Source organism: Crotalus tigris, unplaced genomic scaffold, assembly GCF_016545835.1.
Source record: "Crotalus tigris isolate CLP2741 ecotype Arizona unplaced genomic scaffold, ASM1654583v1 scf7180000017546.9332058, whole genome shotgun sequence".
NCBI lineage: Eukaryota > Metazoa > Chordata > Lepidosauria > Squamata > Viperidae > Crotalus > Crotalus tigris.
In genome coordinates, this window is record NW_024096465.1 from 1198803 (window position 1) to 1214445 (window position 15643).

Sequence of the window (15643 nt, forward strand, 5' to 3'; positions counted from 1 at the left end):
TGTTTGAGCAGGAGAGCCTATATCACTTCAGATAAATGGTTGTCCAGTCTCTTTTTGAAAGCCTTCAGAGACGGAGCATCCACAACTCCTGAAGGCAAGTTATTCCATTGGTTAATTGCTCTCACTATTAGAAAAATTCTCCTTAGTTTTAGGTTGCTTCTCTTCTTGGTTAGTTTCCAACCATTGTTTCCTGTCTTGCCTTTTGGTCTTTGGAAAATAGTTTGACCCCCTTGTCTTTGTAGGAGCCCCTCAAATATTGGAACAGTGATATCATGACCTCCCTAGTCCTTATTTTCATTAGACTAGACATATCAAATACATGGATAGGGTCAAGAAAGATAAGTATAAATCATATTCTTATTGTTTCCTTATTGTTATTGTGTACGGTAAATAGCAATAATGTAATGGCAAACAGTAGATAAGAAAAAACAACCACTTTAAATCATTAGACTGTTGCAATGTATCTATTACATATATTAAGATTATATCATGTTGTCTAATATTACAGGAATCAGGAAAACCTTAGGCAATTTCTTACCCCTCTTTCCAGAAGCATATCTCGAAAATGGGTAATACGTTCCTCCAAGGGGAGGGTAATCTGATGTTCTGATGTTTTCATGTTTTTTTCATCCATTGTTATTTTTTCTAGCTCCATATTCTGTGAATTTTCCAGTCTTAAATAATAGAAGAGATACACAAAGTGAAGTATGCGTTTTTAAACCCTTGGTAAACTTTAGAGTGCAGGAGCATCTAGGAAAATATAAGCAACATATTTTTCTCTGTAGTGAATCTGGAAGTGCTCTGTTAAATTTAAATCTGAGACAATGCGTTATCACGTTATTAGTGAAATGGGTCTGGTACTAGAACAAACTTTTAGCCTATTTAAAAATTGGCTTTTCATATAGTCTAATAATGTGTGCAGGAAAAGGGCTACTGCCAATATTCTCATTCCAAGTGTCTACATCATTTTCCAAAACCTGCTTTCCAATATTTGTTGACTTAGGGAAAGATCTAAAATAGATTACTTTGTACGTTCAGTGAAATGTATAAAGAATCCTTAAAGATGAACACGGGGCTTGATAACATGACATGTTGACAAGTTCAGCAAATCCCATGAAGAATTTGCCCCTCGGGTTTTTTTTCTCTCTCTTTTTTTCTTTTTCTTTTTCTTTTGTTTTACTTTTTACTTAGCAAGACATGGCAGAGAAGAAAATGATGATGGGTAAGAAAAAAGATGACAAGAAGATAACTGAAAACCATCACTAAAAGTGAAGCAGCCTACTAAGTGTTTGATATATTGCTGAGTCTATTTGTATTGGCAAGACTCATTAGAATCTGAAGTTATTCACAAAATATCTTTGGGAGCATTTGGCAAGAAAAAAAAATCTTCACAAGACATTTCCTACTTTAAGGTGGTAGAACTTGGAAATCAATGAAGTCAGAACATATTTTTATCTTTCGCTTCTATTACTATCAGCTTACTCAAGAAAAAATGCGAAGAAGTGACACAAAAAGGGATAAAGAGAAGATTTGGTTTGTAGTAGTTATTTAACTGAGAGCCAATTTGGTGTTGTGGTCAAGACATCAGGCTAGAAACCATGCATTCTAGTCCTGCCTTAGACACAAAATCAGCTGAGTGACCTTGGGCCACTCTCCCTCAGCCCTAAGAAGGAAGCAATGGCAAATCACTTCTGAAAAACCTTGCCAAGAAAACTGCAGGGACTCATCCAGACAATCGGCAGGAGTATTTTAAAAAAAAAACAAAACAAAAAAACCCACAATGATTTAACTACCTAACTTACTCACGTTCTTCTGGACAAGAAATGTAAAAGGAGAACGTTCATCAGTCCTTCTCCAAATCCCAAACTAAATTTCTACTTGTTTCTTCTTTAAGAAGAAATAATTAACATTACAGCAAATAGAGAATAGGCTAAATAAAGCTCTGCCTTCCCATCTAGCCATTATATTTGGTCTCATCTGCAACAGGTTTTTATTTGAATAACTATAGCAGTCTAAAAAAATGTACTATATTTTTATACCTTTTAATTTGAAGGACTGATTTCTGGAATGTTGATTTTTTTTAAAAAAAGAAGGTGCTTGGATATCCAGTTCTTCTAATGAAGTACATTTGAGGAAATTTATATATTCAACTACCTGTTTCCAGATTCTTAGGTTGCAGAACAAATCAATAAGTGATATGCGTTGCAAATTATTCTTTCATATTTTCAATCAAATTCCTCTTTTAAATGTATCATAGATTTTAGGAAACTAGTTTTAAAAAGTTAATAAAAGGAGACTGAATTTCAATAGCAATACAACTTGGACACCAGGGGAACTAAAGATTAGAAACTGGTGAAAGACAGAGAGGTCAATTATAATAGAAAAGTTAAAATTGTCTTTCATGTAATAAATTACATCCCCCAGTTAAGCAATATGGGTCCTAACTTATTATCTACTTGCCATCTATAATTGCATTTAAAATTTCACTCTTAAATTATACTAAAATGGATATTGCATGATATTAGTAGCACTAAAGCTATCAAATTGTCACTTTTCATATTAGAATAGTGACTTGGATATTGCATTAGCTATTTTAATTCTTTCAAGTTATAATATTCCATAATATGATCTATGAAACCACCAATCTAATTTTTGGTAACTACCAAGTATTTATATTCAGTGAAATTGATGGGAACCAGAAAGTTAAATCATCAGCAAAGATTAACTATATTCTTCCAATATAGTTAATTAAAATGATTTAACAAATCTAATAGTTGTGCATTTATACTTGCACCTAAAAATGAATTATACCATTATGCAAATTAAAGAGTGTTAAACCAGTGTATTAAAATTCTGGAGTTTTAAGGAAACATAAATGGAGTTCAACTATATTTTCTTAATATTGTATCATTTTAAATGTCATCTATCATTATCTAAACATGAAAAAAATATCAATATGAAACTTAATAATGACTACAAACAGGCTTATTTTAATTTTTTCTTTCCTATGACTTTCATAGAAACTATCTTCATATAAAATTGCTCTAAGGGTTTTATTCAATCTTTCCAGAATACAGGAAGGTGCAAAACTAGTTTGGCCTGAACAGTGGACATCTCATGGATAAACAAGTCTACCACCCATAATCATTAATAATTATCTTATGAATTTGACTAAGGTGCTATGCTCTTACCTGTGATTATTATCAGAACTCCTCTCATTTTTCTAGCTTCCTAGTGAATAATATATATCAGAGTTCCCCAACCTTTCCGGCTATGTAGGCCAGCGGGAGGGTGCTTAACTGAAATAATCTATCATCTATCTGTCTATCTGTCCGTCCATCTATCATCTATCTATGTCTATCTATCTATATCTATCTATCAATCATCTAAAAGTAATGGCTGAATCAGTGAACAATGTATATATATATATATATATATATATATATATATATATATATATATATATATATATATATATATATTTGCATTTTCCCTCAGTTATACAATGCATCGAAAAGACAGAGCAAGAAGCTTTGAACTATAAGGAAATTATTTTGGATTGGATATCAAGATAAAAATCCCAACAATAACATTTATTCATCAATGGCACAAAGTATCTTAGAAGATAGTATTTTTCTTTTCTGGGGATGTTTAAAAAGAGGCTAGATGATTATTTGTCAGAAATAGTATTTTATGGGCGTTACTCCACTGAGTAGAAGTTTGGACTAGATTATCTGGAAGGGACCTTCCAATCCTTATATTCTCTGAATCTGACTTATTAGGAAAATTTTAGGACTCAATATAGTTCAAAATTTCAGAAGGATGCTGTATTTCATTTTTAGAATGATTGTACTACAGTTCTGGAGCATCTTTGTAGATAACAGAATAACAGAGTTGGAAGCGACCTTGGAAATCTTCTAGTCCAACCTACTGCTCAAATAGCAGATCCTGTATATTCCAGACATGGCTGTCCAGACTCTTCTTAAAACCCTCCAGTGATGGAGCACCCACAATTTCTGATGGCAAGCCATTCTCACTATTAGGAAATTTCTCCTTAGTTCTCGGTTGTTTCCCTCCTTGATTAGTTTCCATCCATTGTCTCTTGTCTTGCCTTCTGGTGTTTTAGCAAATAGGTTGACCCCTTCTTCTTTATGGCAGCCCTCAAATATTGGAACATTGCTATCATGTCACCCCTAGTCCTTCTTTTCTTTAGACTAGACGTACCCAATTCCTACAACCATTCTTCATGTTTTAGTCTTCAGCTCTTTAACTATTTTTGTTGCTCTTTTCTGCACTCTTTCCAAAGTCTCTACATCTTTTTTATAATATGGTGACCAAAACTGGATGAAGTGTAGGTCTGATCATGACCTGTATCTTTGTGTAGGATGGTGGTGGTGGTGGTGGAACAGGAGGAAGAGGAGGAAAAGGAGGAGGAATTTATTTTGTCATGATTGGCTTTCTCCTTCTCTCTCTTTCTCTCTCTCTCTTTTAAATACTGTTAAGACTTACTTGTTTCTCTTTGTTTTGATGCTGCTGTCATCACTCATATCTCCTGGATCTGTGCCATCTTTATCTGCTAAAAGGAAACAAAGTAGTTAGTGGCAAATACATCATTAAACCAACCACATCAGCCAGTTTAACTTTTGTTTTATTAAAGTTGGTTCAGTTTCTAATTTTTCCCTTTCTCTGACCATTACAAATGATTAAAAAAGTCAGTTGTAATTTGTTCTTCTCACTATTTAGTTCAGACCTCTTTCTAAGATTATGTGCATTACATACAACTATGCCTCCCTTTTCTTCCTTATCTCTCTAATTCACTTTTTAACAGGTTAGAGTGTTACAGTTTTAGTACTTGCTGGGAATTAAGGTGGTCCAGCACATCTGGAAGCAAGGATTATGCACAAATAATGTTATCTATGTGCACATTAGTTAATCTTGGGAAATAAAAACAGGGTTGATAATGAGCTGATTTGATTGTGAAACCAATCACATTCTTTTCACATATATAGATAGCAAACAGGTAAATAGTCTTGGCAGGTTCAAGCATGGGAATGGTACACCAGGTAGAAGGAGAGTAACAACATTTTAACATTTTTCTAGGACCCCAATGGTGAACTGATTCTATGAATCCTCTTTCAAGGATTTATTATCCTCAAAAAACAGTCCTCTCATTTAGAAAAGCTCTGTAGAAAAGTAAACATCCTCAGAAATGATTTGTAAGCCCTATGAAGAAATTCAAAGATAAACAGATAAACAAGAGCCACATTGTATTCATTGTAAATAACTTGACAAATAACTTGAATCAGGAGGCTATGGAAAGCAAACAATTTCAAAGGATATTAGTCAAAAGGCCCTTGAATTGCCTACTTTCTACAGTAGAATTAAATTGAGTTTAAGAAGAAAATAGTTAGGAACAATATAGCAAATATATAAAGGTTACCCATTTACTTTATAAGAAATATGAAGTCTGCTGTTCCATCTTGGAAAAGATACAATGAGACTATTTTTTTAATGGCCACAAAGAATAACAAAGGAATACATAAACATTTCTAAATAATGCCCAACTTAACTTGATATCATTTATCAATGTAAAATCATTGCTTTCTGGGGAGGTTAAATAAATATAAAGTTATCTGAAAAATGAAGGGGAAAATAATGTGAATCTCTGAATGAGGACACTAATCTATGTCATCCATCCATCCATCCTATCTTAGCAACTAAGTACTATATCTCATCAAATACTAGCATGACCCCAATGATTTCCACCTCACCATTAATTTTGATGTAATAACAGAGAAGCCCACTTCCTTGATGTCACAATAAAACTATACAATACAATACAGTAGTCCTCAACCACAATTGAGCCCAAAAATTCTGTTGCTAAGTGAGAAATTTATTAAGTGAGTTTTGCCCCATTTTACGACTATTCTTGCCACATTTGTTAAGTGAACCACTGCAGTTGTTAAATTTTCTCTAACCATATATGTATTCTTGACCAAAATCTTTTGGCTTTAGGTATGTCCACCAAAGAGGATAATATATGCCTGATTTTTGTCTACATTTCCAACAATTACTAGACATATTTTTAAACATTTTTGCTAACCTAGACAGGTGTTAAGTGCCATCTGTAAAACATTTTATATAGGTTTTCCTTGTAAGCCACTGCCTTTGTTCTTTTGAATTTCTTTCCCAAAGACTTGGCCAGTTTTCTAACTCTATGTAATGTCCAAAGGTTTTTGCCCATGTTATCATTGTTTCTTTAACTTGTTCCTCTTCCATCTTTAAACTTAACATATACTTAAACAGTTTCTTAATCAATTTTTCATCAATTGAAAAATAATATCTGATCAAATTCTGTCTGTTCTTTGTAAAATCCAGATGTTTTAACATCTTTCTCATATCTTGTTTGAATTTACAGGTGTGGCCACCATGATAAATCAATGCCCTGTTCCTCTAGTTCTTGTCTGGTTTTTAATTTCTTTTCAGTATTCAAAATATCTTTAAGTTAATTAAGTTTGGGTGAACAAACACTTCCTTTGTTGAAAGCCATCCAGGTATTTTCATATAAATTTTCACTTTTACTTTTTCCCATTCTAGAAGAAGTGTGTTTCTTTTATCATGGTTTTGAAAGTATCTATGTATTTTATTCTTCCCATACCATAAGAAGGCATGCCATCCAAGTTGTAGATCATGGCCTTCTAGGTATAGTAATCTTTTATGTCTAAGCGTTGCCCATTCTGTTATCCATGTTAGTGCCGATGCTTGATAGTATAGGGCCCAATCTGGCAGCTAACTGTTGTAAATCGAGGATTACCTATAGATGTATAGACATCAACATTCCTCAGGAAACCAACACATCATTATGCAGACCAACGTGTTTGAGACTTCCATCTAAAATACACCCCCAAATCCATCATCTATAGATGCAGTAAACTGTACTACCTATCCAATGGGATCAATATATAGATCAATGCCCATATTAAAAGACAGATCACAAAAATAGATCAGCAGAATATCACTGGTTGTCATCTACAGCTCACAATCAAGTTATCCAAAGGTATTATTAATAAGCTGCAGCACATATTGGACAATGCCACTGCACTTTCTCAGGCAATGGGTGGCAGGCTCATAGCTGATACATATTAAAAATACCTAACCTGAATCAGATTCTTAGAAGCAACAAGAAACAACACAAACTTGCATGTCGGTATACTCTCAGATGTCTGTTTATTTCCACTCAAGATTAGAAGGTTTTCACATACTTGTTCTCAACTATGATAAATACTATCATTTGTCTTCAATCTCCTTTTTTATATAATATAAATAAACCAAACTTCAACAAAAAGTATTAATGGACAAAAGTTTGCCTTCAGAACTCAAAACAAGAGCAATGTGATATCCAAGCATTTCAGCCTCCCATGACACTCACTTCATCACAGATCTCAAAGTATCCATTCTGGTAAAAAAGAAGAGAAGCAACCTAGAACGAAGGAGAAACTTCCTGACAGTCAGAACAATTAATCAGTGGAACAACCTGCCTCCAGAAGTTGTGAATGTTCCAACAATGGAAGTCTTTAAGAAGAGACTGAACAGCCATTTGTCTGAAATGGTATAGGGTTTCCTGCCTGAGCAAGGGGTTGGACTAGATGACCTCCAAGTTCCCTTCCAACTCTATTATTATTATTATTATTATCATCATTCATCGCACAGTCAGCCAGATGTTCAGACTGGATTTGGCATTTTGTCTACCTATCGAGTCCTTACCCAGGACCTGGGATAGGCAGATGTGGATGTTTGATGGTATTACAGGTATCGTCGCAAGATGGAAGCAGTTCCTAGTAAGGCCGCCTTTTGCAATTGACTAATAGCGAATTTGTCAATGCCAATGGTGTTCAAGTGGTGCTCCAGTTGTTTTGGGATTGCACCCAAGGAGCCTATGACTATTGGTACTACCCTTGCTTGCTTTTGCCACAGTCTTTCTATTTCTATTTGTAGGTCTTTGTATTTTGTTATCTTCTCCAGTTCTTTCTCTTCTATTCTGCTATCTCCAGGCACTGCCACGTCCACTATCCAGACTTTTTTGTCTTTCTTATCGACAATTGTTAAGTCTGGGGTGTTATGTTGCAGGTGCTTGTCTGTTTGAATTCTGAAGTCCCAGAGCAGTTTAATTTTATCATTTTCTATGACTTTCTCTATTTTATGATCCCACCAGTTTTTGCTTACAGGCAAATGATATTTTTTGCAGATCTTCCAATGCACCATTGTTGCTACTTTGTCATGCCGCTGCTTGTAATCAGTCTGTGCAATCTTCTTGCAACAGCTTACCAAGTGGTCCACTGTTTCTTCAGCTTCTTTGCATAGGCGGCACTTACTGTCTGTTGCTGTCTTCTCAATTTTGACTTTGTATGCATTTGTCCTTAAGGCTTGGTCTTGTGCAGCCAGAATTAGTCCCTCGGTCTCTTTCTTCAATTTTCCTGCTCTTAGCCATTGCCAGGTTTTATTATTATCTGCTTTCCCAGCTATTTTTTTCATGTATTGGCCATGTAGTGCTTTGTCTTCCCATGCCTCTATTCTGTTCTTCATTTGGTCTTTCTTGTAGGCCAGTTTGGTCTCTCCAGTAGTTAGTAAGCCTTCCTGATATACTAATTTCAGTGCATCTTCATCATTGTTCTTCAGATATTCTTCCAAAGCCATTTTTTCTTCTTCAACCATCTGATGTACTTGTAGCATTCCACGCCCACCTATTTGCCTTGGTAGATAAAGTCTATCAATGTCACTGCGTGGATGAAGGGCGTGATTCATTGTCATTATTTTTCTGGTCTGCCTATCCATTGCTTTTAGTTCTGCTTGAGTCCAGTCCACTATTCCAGCTGTGTACCTAATGACTGGGATTGCCCAGGTGTTGATTGCCTTTATGGTATTTCCTCCATTGAGTTTGGATTTTAAGATCTTCTTCACTCTCTTGATGTATTCACCTCTAATCTTTTTCTTGACTTCAGTGTGCTTGATGTTGTCAGCTTGAAGGATACCCAAGTATTTGTAGTATTCTTCCTCATCCAGACTCTTAATGTTATTTTCGTGGGGCATCTTGATTCCTTCAGTTTTCACTACTTTTCCTTGTTTGATAGTAAGTGTGGCACATTTGTCCAAGCCAAACTCCATTACAATATCTTGGCTATATATACGGACAGTGTTGAGCAGCGATTCTATTTCAGATGATGTTTTTCCATACAGCTTCAGATCATCCATGTAAAGGAGGTGGGATAGTCTAGCAGATGTTTTTGATGTTTGATAACCATGTCCTGAGTTATTCAGTATTGTTGACAGAGGAAACAGTGCAATAACAAATAGTAATGGTGATAATGAATCTCCTTGAAATATTCCTCTCTTGATATTAACCTCTCCCAGCCTCTCACCATTGATCTGCAACTGTGTCTTCCATTGTGCCATCGATCTTTGCACAAATTTTCTGATGTTTCTACTGACTCCTGTTATTTCTAGGCACTTTATTATCCAATCATGTGGCAGAGAGTCAAATGCCTTTTTGTAGTCAATCCATGCCACATTCAGGTTGGTCTTCCTTCTCTTGCAGTTTTCCAAGATCATTTTGTCTATTAGGAGTTGATCTTTTGTTCCTCTGCTATTGGGGCGGTTTCCTTTCTGCTCAGGTGGAAAGAGATTGTTTTCAACTAGATGCTGTTGTACTGCATCAGCTACCACCCCAGTTAGTAATTTGAAAGTTGTTGGTAAGCAGGTAATTGGCCTGTAGTTATCTGGTGTTGCCCCTTTTGCTGGATTTTTCATTATTAGGTAGGTTTTCCAGTTGTTAGCCACTTTTCAATTTCTCCTCCTTGTAGTATATTGTTGAACTTGCTTGGCAATGAGTGGGTGTATAACAGTTAGATGTTTCAACCAAAACCCATGCAGTTCATCTTCACCTGGTGCTGACCAATTTTTGATTTTCTTTGCTCTTTTTTCTACCATTTTTGTTGTTATTACTAGTTCTTTCATTTCAACTTCTGTTTTATTTGCATCCACCTCTTTTAACCAAGCTGCATCCTTGTTGTATTTCTTTGGGTTATCCCATATCTGCTTCCAGAATTGCACTGTTTCTTCCTTGTCAGGTACTGACTGATTCCTTGCAGTTTCTCCATTGATGGATTGGTAGAAACGTTTCTGATTGGATTGAAATTGGAGGTTCTGCCTATAGTTTGCAATTCGAGCTTCATATCTACTGATTTTCCTGGCTATAGCTGTTATTTGTTGCTTTATTATTTCCAGTGCTTCCTTGATCTTCCTTGTTTCTAAGTGGTATTTCTTGATTAGGTATTCTTTGGTCTTCTTGTTCTTCAGCTTCTTTTCTTTCATCTGTTCTAGCTTGCTTGCATGTGATCTTAACTTGCTGATCTTATTTTCTAGTCTAACCTTCCATTTTTGTGGTGCACTGTTTGTTTGTTTTTCTTTTTTGTTGATTTTGCATCCCAGGTATTCTGTTATAACTGCAGCTGTGCTGTACATTAGTTGGTTTGTTTCTTGCAGTGAATTGGTGCTTATACTTGATATTGCAGTATTTGCATCTTTTAATGCTTGTGCTAGCTGTTTCTTTGGAACAAGTTTCAATGCAGGCAGCCTTATTCTGTTGTTTTTGTGCTGTTCTAGATGCTCAGTTATTCTTTGTTTCAATTCTTTTATTTCTTTAGTTAGAGGGTTTTGTTCTTCCTGAGGAAGAGGTGCCTGGTTTCCAAATGAGAACAGTTGTATATCTCTGCTGGATTCCTTCACTGCCAACTCCCCCTGGTTTGCCTCTACATTCTGAATTACTTCTGGTAAGGCTTTGATTTCTTTGCCCTGGGTAAACCTTTGCAGTTCGTCCAATTCTGTTTCTGTGAATACTTTATTTCGTGTTATAAATCGGCGTTGATCTGCTAGTCTCTGTTCTGTTATTTCTGATTCTGGATGTTGTTCTTTCCAGAATTCGTGCATTCGTTTTAGATATCCTCTTCTTGTTGGACTTGATCTGTAGTAACAGATCATTATTTCTTTGTTTTCCATCACTGTGTATCTGCGACGGGTAAACACCTTTTCTTCCAGTAGTTCTGCAGCTGCTGGCCCTGGTTGCTCAGCCAACAGTCCTGAGTCCTGTAACCCATTTTTCACCAGATATCAGGAACTCCAATATCTAGCGCGGACCTTGTTAACCCGGCGACGTCCGAGCCGGTATATGGCATTCTGCAATTTACGTCTCACCATATTTTTTATGGGAGAGACACTCTTGGTCTGACTCCTCTGATGAGACCTGTCCAGTATGGTTGAACTTCTGGCATAGCTCTCATCTTCCTCAGAGTAATTATTATTGACATGCATTTGGATTGCATTTGGCATTTTGTCTACCTATTGAGTCCTTACCCAGGACCTGGGGATAGGCAGATGTGGATGTTTGATGGTATTACAGATATCGTCGCAGGATGGAAGCAGTTCCTAGTAAGGCCGCCTTTTGCAATTGACTAATAGCGAATTTGTCAATGCCAATGGTGTTCAAGTGGTGCTCCAGTTGTTTTGGGATTGCACCCAAGGACCTATGACTATTGGTACTACCCTTGCTTGCTTTTGCCACAGTCTTTCTATTTCTATTTGTAGGTCTTTGTATTTTGTTATCTTCTCCAGTTCTTTCTCATCTATTCTGCTGTCTCCAGGCACTGCCACGTCCACTATCTAGACTTTTTTTGTCTTTCTTATCGACAATTGTTAAGTCTGGGGTGTTACGTTGCAGGTGCTTGTCTGTTTGAATTCTGAAGTCCCAGAGCAGTTTAATTTTATCATTTTCTATGACTTTCTCTATTTTATGATCCCACCAGTTTTTGCTTACAGGAAATTGATATTTTTTGCAGATCTTCTAATGCACCATTGTAGCTACTTTGTCATGCCACTTCTTGTAGTCAGTCTGTGCAATCTTCTTGCAACAGCTTACCAAGTGGTCCACTGTTTCTTCAGCTTCTTTGCATAGGCGGCACTTATTGTTTGTTGCTGTCTTCTCAATTTTGGCTTTATATGCATTTGTCCTTAAGGCTTGGTCTTGTGCAGCCAGAATTAGTCCCTCGGTCTCTTTCTTCAATTTTCTTGCTCTTAGCCATTGCCAGGTCTTGTTTTTATCTGCTTTCCCAGCTATTTTTTTAATGTATTGGCCATGTAGTGCTTTGTCTTCCTATGCCTCTATTCTGTTCTTCATTTGGTCTTTCTTGTAGGCCAGTTTGGTCTCTCCAGTAGTCAGTAAGCCTTCCTGATATACTAATTTCAGTGCATCTTCATTGTTCTTCAGATATTCTTCCAAAGCCATTTTTTCTTCTTCAACCATCTGATGTACTTGTAGCATTCCACGCCCACCTATTTGCCTTGGTAGATAAAGTCTGTCAATGTCACTGCGTGGATGAAGGGCATGATTCATTGTCATTATTTTTCTGGTCTTCCTATCCATTGCTTTTAGTTCTGCTTGAGTCCAGTCCACTATTCCAGCTATATATCTAATGACTGGAATTGCCCAGGTGTTGATTGCCTTTATGGTATTTCCTCCATTGAGTTTGGACTTTAAGATCTTCTTCACTCTCTTGATGTATTCACCTCTAATCTTTTTCTTAACTTCAGTGTGCTTGATGTTGTCAGCTTGAAGAATACCCAAGTATTTGTAGTAATCTTCCTCATCCAGACTCTTAATGTTATTTTCGTGGGGCATCTTTATTCCTTCAGTTTTCACTATTTTTTCTTGTTTGATAGTAAGTGTGACACATTTGTCCAAGCCAAACTCCATAACAATATCTTGGCTATATATACGGACAGTGTTGAGCAGCGATTCTATTTCAGATGATGTTTTTCCATACAGCTTCAGATCATCCATAGTCTGGTAGATGTTTTTGATGCTTGATAGCCGTGTCCTGAGTTATTCAGTATTGTTGACAGAGGAAATGGTGATAATGAATCTCCTTGAAATATTCCTCTCTCGATATTAACCTCTCCCAGTCTCTCACCATTGATCTGCAACTGTGTCTTCCATTGTGCCATCGATCTTTGCACAAATTTTCTGATGTTTCTACTGACTCCTGTTATTTCTAGGCACTTGATTATCCAGTCATGTGGCAGAGAGTCAAATGCCTTTTTGTAGTCAATCCATGCCACATTCAGATTGGTCTTCCTTTCCTTGCAGTTTTCCAAGATCATTTTGTCTATTTAGGAGTTGATCTTTTGTTCCTCTGCTATTGGGGCAGTTTCCTTTCTGCTCAGGTGGAGAGAGATTGTTTTCAACTAGATGCTGTTGTACTGCATCAGCTACCACACCAGTTAGTAATTTGAAAGGTGTTGGTAAGGAGGTAATTGGCTTGTAGTTGCCTGGTGTTGCCCCTTTTGTTGGATTTTTCATTATTAGGTAGGTTTTCCCAATTGTTAGCCACTTTTCAATTTCTCCTCCTTGTAGTATATTGTTGAACTGCTCAGCAATGAGTGGGTGTATAACAGTTAGATGTTTCAACCAAAACCCATGCAGTTCATCTTCACCTGGTGCTGACCAATTTTTGATTTTCCTTGCTTTTTTTTTCTACCATTTTTGTTGTTATTACTAGTTCTTTCATTTCAACTTCTGTTTTATTTGCATCCACCTTTTAACCAAGCCGCATCCATGTTGTATTTCTTTGGATTATCCCATATCTGCTTCCAGAACTGCACTGTTTCTTCCTTGTCAGGTACTGACTGATTCCTTGCAGTTTCTCCATTGATGAATTGGTAGAAACATTTCTGATTGGATTGAAATTGGAGGTTCTGCCTATAGTTTGCAATTCAAGCTTCATATCTACTGATTTTCCTGGCTATAGCTGTTATTTGTTGTTTTATTATTTCCAGTGCTTCCTTGATCTTCCATGTTTCTAAGTGGTATTTCTTGATTAGGTATTCTTTGGTCTTCTTGTTCTTCAACTTCTTTTCTTTCATCTGTTCTAGCTTGCTTGCATGTGATCTTAACTTGCTGATCTTATTTTCTGGTCTAACCTTCCATTTTTCTGGTGCAGTTTGTTTGTTTTTCTTCTTTGTTGATTTTGCATTCTAGGTATTCCGTTATAACTGCAGCTGTGCTGTACATTAGTTGGTTTGTTTCTTGCAGTGAATTGGTGTTTATACTTGATATTGCAGTATTTGCATCTTTTAATGCTTGTGCTAGCTGTTTCTTTGAAACAAGCTTCAATGCAGGCAGCCTTATTCTGTTGTTTTTGTGCTGTTCTAGATGCTCAGTTATTCTTTGTTGCAATTATTTTATTTCTTTAGTTAGAGGGTTTTGTTCTTCCTGAGGAAGAGGTGTTTTTATTATTATTACTATTATTATTATTATTATCTTTTATTCATTAAACATGAACCTCAGTCAACTGAACATTCAAATTATTATTATTGTTGTTGTTATTCCTAATGCAGTTTCAGCACCAATATAGACCAACAGGTTTCGGACTATTTCAGAAAATTTTAACACATTACAGTTGTTAATTGATAAGGTACTCACCAGGGACCTGTATTTACGTAACCATCCTATTTTCCCTTCTCTTCCCCCTGTCTCATCCTATTTTAAATCCTGTAACAATTTAGCTACTTCATACATTTGATGAAGTGAGCTTTGGCTCATGGAAGTTTTTATAACATTTTCATAACATGTATTAGTCTGAAATGCTACAGACGTCTTCTAATTTTGAACCAAGTCCTAGAGATTGTAAAGGAGAATGTGAGAGATATGTTATTCCTTCTCAAGCTTCCAGATATTTTAGGCTAACTGAATATTATTGAATGAATGAGAGATAAGATTGAAACATCCAATTATCCAATTAAAAAACATGTTTGTTTGTTTAGACATTCACTCATTCAAGTAATAATACATTATGTGGACCAATGAGGCAAAAGTTTAAAAGTCATGAGTAATTGCTTAAGCAGGTCTATTGGTTTTGAGCTGCAAAAATCCAGATCACCACTAGATACCAGCAAAGGAAAAAGTAAATTTTTGATTGTGATTACAGCTACTGGTTTTCTTTCTTTCTTTCTTTCTTTCTTTCTTTCTTTCTTTCTTTCTTTCTTTCTTTCTTTCTTTCTTTCTTTCTTTCTTTCTTTCTTTCTTTCTTTCTTTCTTTCTTTCTTTCTTTCTTTCCAGATCCTGTTTTGTGGCCCTAGTTTAAGCATGCTAATCTTTTTCCTAATGTATTACTTCAAGAGACATTATGTCTCTCAGGAGTCTTGTTGTTTTGTTTTGCTTTAATCCATTGTTCTTTCTTTTTCCTCTGATTAAGTCTCATTCAGTACAGACCCAATCAATCTTTTAATCCATTTTCAGGGGCTATTTCTCAACAGCTTCCAGCTGTGAATTTTTAATTCTCTCAGGAGCCAAACAGGCTTTGACACAGAATCCTGAAGAAAGGGTTTCTTTCAGAAAAGCATATAATGAAAGAATCCCACACAGATTTATAGTATTAAAAAGGAGCATAGACAAGCTAATCAAAGCTCAAGTTCAATGCTGGAGTGTCCACTACAGAATTTCTGACAGATGACCATTCAGCCTCTGTCTGAAGACTTCAGGTAAAGGAGAATTTATCATTTCATGTGCTGATAGGTTATTCAATAGAAAATTCAG

At 36.0% G+C, this 15643-nt stretch overlaps 1 protein-coding gene across 1 annotated transcript in view; it reads right to left on the minus strand.

Annotated features, from left to right (window-relative positions):
• The window catches only part of TCERG1L (transcription elongation regulator 1 like), a 186786-nt gene that overhangs the window by 21677 nt on the left and 149466 nt on the right, over nucleotides 1–15643 (minus strand). Inside the window, exons 9-10 of the mRNA XM_039334794.1 lie at nucleotides 4510–4576; nucleotides 539–674 (exon numbers count right to left, since the gene is read on the minus strand). Coding sequence (XP_039190728.1) covers nucleotides 539–674; nucleotides 4510–4576 — 203 coding nt within the window. The remainder of the gene's footprint in view (nucleotides 1–538; nucleotides 675–4509; nucleotides 4577–15643) is intronic.